This window comes from Temnothorax curvispinosus, unplaced genomic scaffold, assembly GCF_003070985.1.
Source record: "Temnothorax curvispinosus isolate PA1 unplaced genomic scaffold, ASM307098v1 QBEX01013449.1, whole genome shotgun sequence".
NCBI lineage: Eukaryota > Metazoa > Arthropoda > Insecta > Hymenoptera > Formicidae > Temnothorax > Temnothorax curvispinosus.
The window spans coordinates 1-9356 of record NW_020223229.1 but is presented as its reverse complement, the minus strand read 5'-3'; the positions used below and the strand labels follow the sequence as shown (position 1 = coordinate 9356).

Genomic DNA, 9356 nt, shown 5'->3' with positions numbered 1-9356 from the left:
TTAAAATTAACTTAGCGCCAGGTCCAATGGGATTGCCCCATACAGCCGAAATGCCGAACAGGCCTCGATGGCTGTATCGATAACGATGTATCGTACGGCGACCAATGAGCGTCGGCCTTGCGGCGACTTCCCCCGCTCTCTGCTCGAACCGGCCGAACCACAGGAAGCTCCCGGCGAAAGCACGACCGAACACTCTCTGTGTGAGCATCGTGCGAGAAGGTCTAAATTTAACCTGTTAAGACGTCGTCAAATTGTATTGTAAGACGTCGTCAAGTTGTCAAGAAGTGATCGCACGGAGGGTCAATTTTGTAAAGCGCCGTTGAAAGTTGTCGAAAGATCGCACGGAGAGTCGATCTCTGAGAGTTGTGATTGCCAGGTAAAACAATAAAGGAAACTAATTCTTATCAAAACGTAAGTAGTAATCTTCAGTTCCGTCAATTATTTCCACTTCTTGGTATCTCCTGTTTCCTGGGTCACCCAATCGAACCATTTTATTGAATAAATCAGAGTTTGTTAGTTCTCATAAAACTAACTGGCGCCCAACATATCAGACATATTAGTTAGCTACATTTTGAGCCCCGACAGCTCCGACCCAAGCCGCGTCGGGTGAAAGGGTTTGTCGAAATAAAAATCCTGTCTCACATAATACAAATATGCATTTATATTATGGATAAAGAAGTAAGAAATACGATAAAGGCCAATTAGTTAGTGCGCGCTACTCCGTTAAAAACTAAGGCTTCTATTCTCAACTCTATTTTATCGATAAAAGTGCATTTTTATTTCTGAAATGCTACAGTATATGTAACATAAATAATAGCATTTCACTCATTTCAGAAATAAATGTGCGCTTTTTTTTATAAAAGAAAATTGATGAGAATATAGGTCTATGTGTACCGTTTTAAGAATCTTATTATTCGGTTATTTAGAAGCGATGAAATGTCTATAGACTCAAATATTACGTACAGAATCACACAGACGGAATTGCGATTAAAAACGCAATTTCGGTCGTAATACAAATAGTGATTATATAAGTGCTTTGATTTGTATTTGTATCCGTTACATTTTCTTTAATTATTGAGTATTTCATTATTATCAATTCTATATTCCTCAGTAATTTTAGTCATTTTTTAAATAGATGATACTTAAGGGGGGATTCTAGTGTAACAAGCAAAAAAATAAGCGGTTTTTAAGAATTTTTCTAGAAAACTATTAATGATAGCCAAATATAATTTTTTGGGATAAAAAAAGGCATTCTTAAGGTATCAAAAAATTTTAGTTATGTTCAATTTGCTTTATTTAATTTTAATATATAATAAATAATCTGGACCTCTCTCTGCGATTTCCCGTCTATTGGCGGGTGTTGTAACGTTCCTCCCGGTTATCTGAAAGCAAAAAACGAAATATTTTTTTAAAGTTAGATATTTTCCGCTGGTACTATACCTCCCTAACAAAGAAAAAATCATAAATTAAAAAAGTTATAGCGTTTAAAAAAAATTTTTATTTTTTGACATAAATTTGATCATATATTGATCAAAAAATGTTATAAATAAATGCAATAAAAATAAAATGATAGGTATAGTACCTAGAGAATATAACGAATTGAACAAAACTTGACCGAAGTTGATCGGTTTATTAGTTTTCAAGTTATCACGCCCGCCAACTTGAAAAACATGGTTTCGAGAAAAACGCGTTAAAGTTTTAAATAAAGTTTCACGATACTTACCGCTAAAAAATCGACTTGAACGTTTATTCTGCTATTCCGGCCCCATACATTAAACCTTCTTCTTCTTCGAAAAAGTCTTGTAGTACTGTTTTCTAATACTTTCAAAAGATTCCAAACATAACAATAGCCGACCCGTTAGGCTCTTGTACCTACCGACCGACTACCTGCTGTTTGGGACTCTGACGCGTCTCACTAAACAGAGCTATAACTTCTTTATTTATGCGAATTCGATTTTATAACTGTAGGAGCATATTTTTAAGATGTTATACTTTTAATTTATGCAAAAAAGATTTCGATTTTTTTGACCCGTTACACTAGAATCTCCCCTTAACCCACACTTTTTCAAGTGCTTGATCGAATATATAGCATTAATTACGAAGAATTTATTATTACATTTGTTGCACATTGCATACATTTTGTCAAGTAATCCCTTTATTGTGATGTAATCCCAACATCAAAGTAATCTTTTTTCCTTCTCCTCTTCTTCCGTTAATTTGTCTGCATGACTATTTGTCAAGTGCTTATGTAATCTATGATATCTGTGTTCGTAAACAATAACTTCAAAGCAATGGTTGCATTCTGCCGCATCTAATCTTTTTAATTTTGAATAATGTTCTTGTATAAAGCGATGTACTGGTATCATTTCTTTATTTACATCATGTTGTATATTATGTACGGAATCATTATTTACCCCGTGTTTTATAAAGTAAATGCTCTTCTAATTTTGTTAATGTTTCTTCATACGATAAAGACTAAAGGACTATTTGTATCACTCCAGTAAAATGCATTACATTCTTGACAAATTAATATGGGATAATAATATTGTATCATCCACTCAATTTATAACGCTGATAAATTCCCTCAAAATCGTAGTCTTTTTTTCTCAATTGACAATTGAACTAAACTTATGAAATTTAATGAGAGACTCAAAAAGATGATGATAAATTAGGAGAAGATATGGTGAGCAAAATATACAAAAATTAATATTTACAAATTTTCAAACATAATATATATTTATTTGTAATTATTTATGGAAACATTATACATGTACTTTAATAAGTACAACTAATTATATTTTTAAATATTGTTTTCAGAATAACAATATTCGAAAATGCTCAGAATATGTATAGATAAAAGTAAAGTTGTTATACTAACAATAAGTCTTCAATGCATATGTTAGAAAAGTTTATTACAGCAGAGATTGCAATAAAATTTACTGGCTCTTATTATATTTGAAGAAAATTATTTGTTTAAATGTTTTTAAATAAATGTAGGTATTATATATAAATGTATTTAATTTATATCTCTTATGTCCGGGATAAGTAAATTTCAATATAATTAAAAGATTTATTTAATTAATAATTTTTACGTTTGAATTGTGACATAATCAAGAGACACAATAATGGGTGCGTTCAGCCGATACTCCGCTAGCCTAGCAATCGTGAGCAGTCGCTCGTTTTCGCTCGTTCCCTCTCTTTTGACCCAATGGATTAAAAAGAGAGGAAACGAGCGAAAACGAGCGACTGCTCACGATTGCTATGCTAGCGGAGTATCGGCTGAACGCACCCAATGTCTCGCGCCTAGTGTGGAAAGGGACACGCGAAGACGCGAGTAAGACGGGCGAGCCGAGTACGATAGGACGACTTTACGATTCTCGTGGCTAGCTCGAGCAAGAAAGAGACTGCAGATGTATATCTGCGCTTTTCAGCCGCTCGAAGCTTCCTGAACGTCGAGCACACAGCCGCCGCGCCGTAGGGATCCTCTAGTGAGGATCCCTAAGCCGCCGCACCCGTACGCGCCACACGGCTGTTCGCTGCTGTGTGCGCGCGCGTCCGTGCTAAATGGTGGATGGTCCCAGTCAGTCCCAGCGTCCATGAAATAACAGTACCTGTATGGACCTACTGCCTTGCTGATAAACAGTAAGTAGTATGAAAATCGATAGAAATTAGTTTTTCTGATTAATTTTTTGATTCAGTTCCAAGTTAAATTTCCGGTTTCCGGTAGATAATTAATTTTTTTTATTCACTGTATGATTTTTTGTGTAACTTATTGTTAAATCGCTATAACCTACATCAAACAATGAGATAAAAGATACATTAAATACATTAAAAAATACATTTTGAAAAATCTTAAACTCATTCTACAATAACTGTAAGAGTATGCGGTAAGACGTAAGCAGTAAAAGTCGACAAACTATACAATAATCGATTATTCTTGGATTGTAAAAATCTTATTAGTCAATAGCTTACTCCCAGATAGCACATACACGTTTCAGAAATATTTTATAAGCGTTTTTCCGAAACGTTTTATAACCGATTTCCGGAAACGTTTCTCATGAGTAAAAATGTCCATTCGAAAAACGTTCGATGAAACATTTCTTTTCCGATAAAATAACGTTTAAAAAAATATTATAGAAACGTTTTGTTTTAGTGATAAAGACATTTTAGATAAAGACATTTAAGAGGGAATTCTACTGTAACCGGGCAAAAAATAATAATCTTTTTAAAATTAAAAAAAAAACTATAAGTGATATTGGATTAATTTTTTTGTGATATAAACAGACTTTCTTAAAGAAGAAAAAAAAATTTTTTTTCAATTTTATTAATTTTTATAGTGTTGGCGTACAACTTTGTAGCACAATGTCGGTAGCGCAACGGTTATCGGTGTGCAATGTAGCAACAAGCTGAGTTATATCTGAAAGCAAAAAACCAAAATTTTCTTTACAGTTTAATCAATTACGCGGGGATTGAACCTACTTGCAAATAAAAATATGAAAAATTGAAGAAGTTAAAGCAATCGTAAGAAAAATGACATTTTTTTCGATAAAAAAATCAATCTTCTATTGTTGATAAAAATGTTACAAATAAACAATAAAATGTAGCGGTAGGTTCAATCCCTGGAGAAAATTGTAAGGAATCGAATCGTACGTGGCAACAGTTATTTGATTGATTACACACCAAGTTGGAAAAAGTAGTTTTAAGAAAAACGCGTTTAAAGTTTTTTTTTTTGCTATCAGCCAAAAACGCTCATAGAAATGCATGAAGATTTTAGTATAAAGGTTTTTGAGGTCGCTGAATCTGAATCTGATATCAGATTTTTTAAATTCAAAATAGCGGATTCAATATGGCGGGTCAAAAAAATCGCAGTTGAATAAAGAAATAAAGTTCTTAATATTTCCACGATTCTTCCAGTTAAATAACGCTCAATCCGCTATTCCTGATCTATATAAAATGCCTTCCTGTTCGGCAGTTTTCGTCATTCTCTTGGCTGTTCAAGCTTCTTTAGTGCTTTCCAAGGTGCACACACACATACACACATTCACATACACACAAAAATACTAACACATAAATATAAACACATGTAGGGTCAAACCAAATATTTCAGGGTCTAGGCAGGTATGAAGAATCTTTTTGTTCCCACAAGGATAGAATGCCGAGGACACTGCGAAGTCAGTACAGCGTACTTCTGCTGTATTGATCCACAGCGCGTCTCACTAAAGAGGCTGTATTATAGTTTTGTCAATTTTACGAATTCGACGATAACGCTTTGGGAATATATTCTTGAAACCTTATACTATTTATTTATGCAAAAAATTGATTTTTTTTTACCCATTACAGTAGATTCCTCCATTAAAATTCCTACTTTTCACGTTTTTTGAACGTGTTTATGACGTCTTTGAGACATGCTTGAGAATGTTCTAAAACCTTAATGCATATAGCATCTATGACTTCTATTTCTTTTTGAAAAAATTCCTGAATTGGTGCACCTTCGTGCAATAAGTTGAAATAAAACAAAATTATACTTGTCTTACTCTAACTTAATTGCATTATTGATGTGCACCAGTTCAGGAAGTTTTTTAAAACAAAACACGTATAAATGTTCTTTCAAAGGCCATGTTCAGCAGAACGTTTATTTTGCAAAAACTGTTGAAAGTTTTCTAAGCTCACAATCAGATTTGTCCGATGACAAATAGATTAAGACCGGTAGGACAAAATTAATTTAAGTAAATAATTATTAAGTGGATATATGTACGTGGATAAAATGATTTATTTTGTGCAATAGTTGGTGCAATAAATTTCAAAAAATGCTGTTAAGGCTATTATATATACAGATAAAGCAAATTTATAATTTTAAAAGAAAAATTTTAACAAATAGGTATTTTGTTAACTATAGTAACGTAAAAAATGCGTTTCTTGAATCATGGTTTCAAAAACATTTTTGTTCAAACGTTTCTTAATGGTTCTTTACGGTTATGAAACTATGTATACCTTCAAAAAACGTTTATGAAAATAATATGTGCTACCCGGGCTGCTTACGCGTCTTACATCTACTCTTACGACTATTGTAGATTGGAACTTTATAGTCATTTAGAAATAAAGCGTAAGTCTGGCGAATGTGAGCAATATAAATTGTGTAATTTTTTTGTTCTTTCTTTTGTGCTCGTGCACGTGTGTGCCACGTGGTAATAGAAGAACACAGAGCTCCCGATATTTCAGATTTATAAAAGAACATTTTTCTACATTAACAAAATTAAAAAATAACTGTTATTTTCTTTAAAATAATTAATTATTTAATAATGATATTCAACACACACATGCATATTATGTAACAATGTCAGTACTAGCAATGCGAATGAAAGCAAGATAAACTTATTGTTAGATTATACATATAATCTGAAGGCTATAATTATTAATATATATAATATTATAATGCATTTTAGCATATGCTAAAAAAGAAAAGATTATTATTCTCCATATTCTTTGTCTTCTTTTAGAAAGACAATATGACAACCCACAATAAATCTTTAAATTGCGAGAGTTGTAGTCGATATCCCTACATCGGCAGAGTATCCGTAGGAGAAAAAGATAGTGTTGACTTTGTCTTTTAATTTGTGAAGAAAATATATGTTCCCACGATAAGAAACGGTCAGAATTTTGGCATATTATTTACTACCTGTAACATAATTGGACCACCCGGATCCTATAATTATGGCAAACAATTTCATTTACCATGTTCTTTTGGAGAAAAACATGTCAGAGTATGTGTATTTCCTGGTATTATCTGTTATTGTTCTGTACAAAGTAATTACTACCTATAAATTTATGTTATAAGATTTTCTATTTGACACATTTCGATTTTCTAATATAGTCGAGAAAGGATGGTTTCGATATTTCAATATCTCCGTGGCAAATCAATTCTATGAGACCTGAGTATATTATTGATACTCCATGGTATACATGGGACCATATGACGAGCGAAAAAAAAAGTATTGGTATATATAATATTCGAATGAATAAATAAAATATTGTAAAGAAGATTCGGTTTTGTTGAGAAAAGAGTATAATTATATTTTCTATTTTTTAAGATATTGAGTTTCATGAAGCTGTATATCCAGTCAGAGTCTCTATTTACGAAACAATTCGTCCTGGAAGCGTAATTCAAATTTTGGCTCAAGATTCCAATAATAACTGGATTCAGTTGTGGGTTGAATCGTCTCAGATTGTACCCCCGAAATCAAGATTATTTTCTCCACCGTTATCGCATCCGTGCGACTTCAAAACCAAAATGCTCAGACTAGTGTTTAAGGACAGCTCACGTACATCTTCTACACAAGTGTATGTGATGCTTATCGGTACATCAGATTTGATCCTTCCTAGAAATCCTAACGAGAGTTTAAGTAATCTGTTAAAAAGAATTAACAGCATGTACTCTCAACACCACGACGATGTTCACAATTTAACAGCAGATTCGAAAAGTGCACACTTGGATATAGTTCATCTGCAACGAAATTTTTCTGAATATTGTGTTATTTATAAAAGGTATTACTATTGTACATTAGGTAATATTTAAATCCTTTTTTTCTGTTAATAATGAAAATCAATTTGTTCCGATGATATTTGCAGCAAAAGAAGAATTAATTATAAAAGTAATTTGAAACACAAAAAGTGCAAAAAGGCATTTAAAGAGGTAATCCCTGGATATGTACAACCTCTTGGACAGAGATACTCGCGTCGTATTCTATCGAAAAGTTACAAGGAGCCATCACGTTGCAGTTTATCTGCGCTTCCTGTAAAGTATTCTAAGAAGTCTATTTCTCATCACAATATTTATTGCAATGACATTTCGTACACTTTGAGTATTAAAGTATTTATTTTGTATTATATTAATTATATTTTATCTTTACAGGATGAAATACTACTTAAAATATTTAAATACTTGGATTTGGTAACATTATGCCGCATGAATGAAGTAAATAATGGGCGCTTTGATATTTTAACATGGGATCCTCTACTCTATACACGTTTGAACATGCGATGGATTAAATCTGACAAATATATGTGCGATATATTTTGTTATTTTACACCTAGATGTAAATATTTGCAACAATTAGATCTTACAGGAAGCAACTTTGATGTTAATGTTTTCGTAATTTTTCTTGATAATTGCGGCAGGCGTTTAACGCATTTAAGATTAAGAGACTGCCGCATGGACTTAAATCCTGTCCTACTCAAAATTTCAGAGACATGCAAAAATTTGAAAGGTATGTGCATATAGTGTATAATTGTCAAGATTATGAATAAATTGCATAACAACTAATACAAATTTTTCTTAGAATTGGATCTAAGTTATTGTCATCACATAAACGACGAAGGATTTTCGTATCTCGAAGGGCTAAATAATTTGGAACATATAAACTTTATTAGTACACGTATAACAACTGAATGTCTTTGCAAAATACTGCAAAATAACCAACGGATGCGTGAGTCACTACTATTAATATCTACAAATAATGATGCAGTTCTAATAGAGTTGGCAAATTCGTGTCATGACTTGGAAGCAATATATTTACTGTACCCACATGGTCTTACATCTCAGGGTATTAATGCTCTCGCTAACTGTAAGAACTTACAAAAATTGAAACTTTTTCTGTAAGTGTGTGTGCTACATTTTCTTTTAAAATACATATTACTGTATTCTTTATTGAAATTTGTTTGCTTCTCTTGCAAGCATCTTGAGAGAATTACATGAATTTTTTGCTCGCAATTAAAATATTATACTAATTATATGATTTTTGTTACAGATACGTATACCCAGTTACTGATGACAGCTTATTTAGATCACTTTCTTCTTATCAACACTTGCAAGAAATTTATCTGGACTTTGTTGTCCTCACTGATCACCGGTTGGAATTATTAGCGCAGTGCAAAAACTTGAAGATGTTAGATCTTTATCGAGCGAAACTTAATATACCTGATAATTATTCTATTATTTTGAAACAATGTCCTAAACTGCAGGAGTTTCATCTCAAGTTCTGTAATATAAGTGATCAATTAGTTAATAAATGGAAGGACAGGTATCCGCATGTGTCCGTCTATACATACAAATAAAATAAAGTTTATGTTTACTATTTTGAAATTTAAAAGTTAATAATTTTTTTTAATTATCCGATGCACAAGGTTGTAAAAGAAGTTAATGCCTAATAAAAATAAAATAGTTGTATTTATTTATAATTTTGTTATTTTTGAACACTTCTTTCTGTTTTTTTTTTCCATTATTTGACTTTTTTGGGCAATGATGTGATTTTTTTTTAGAAATATTGCAGAAGCTACATTAATAACATTTTCAGTAAATT

General features: G+C 32.1%; 1 protein-coding gene across 3 annotated transcripts; it reads left to right on the top strand.

The window, feature by feature from the left end:
* Window positions 1–3447: 3447 nt before the first annotated feature.
* On the top strand, window positions 3448–9122 carry LOC112463590 (F-box/LRR-repeat protein 2-like). Of its 3 annotated transcripts, XM_025030057.1 has the most exons (9): window positions 3448–3642; window positions 6498–6761; window positions 6872–6995; window positions 7089–7542; window positions 7627–7792; window positions 7910–8061; window positions 8176–8264; window positions 8337–8652; window positions 8805–9122. In XM_025030057.1, the coding sequence occupies exons 3-9, from the start codon at window positions 6923–6925 to the stop codon at window positions 9109–9111; spliced, it is 1557 nt and encodes a 518-aa protein (XP_024885825.1). In that variant the 5' UTR covers window positions 3448–3642; window positions 6498–6761; window positions 6872–6922; the 3' UTR covers window positions 9112–9122. The 3 variants fall into 3 exon arrangements, with proteins under 3 accessions (XP_024885825.1, XP_024885823.1, XP_024885826.1); XM_025030055.1 differs by having other exon boundaries at window positions 7910–8264; XM_025030058.1 differs by having other exon boundaries at window positions 7910–8264; window positions 8337–8483; window positions 8805–9016.
* Window positions 9123–9356: the final 234 nt, after the last annotated feature.

Bases quoted from the DNA above. Each gene is read 5' to 3' on its own strand.
- LOC112463590 (XM_025030055.1), top strand. From the start codon at position 6,923: ATGAGACCTGAGTATATTATTGATACTCCATGGTATACATGGGACCAT. The intron at 7,543-7,626 runs GTATTACTATTG...TGATATTTGCAG, and splicing joins TATTGTGTTATTTATAAAAG to CAAAAGAAGAATTAATTATA. The intron at 8,265-8,336 runs GTATGTGCATAT...AATTTTTCTTAG, and splicing joins GACATGCAAAAATTTGAAAG to AATTGGATCTAAGTTATTGT.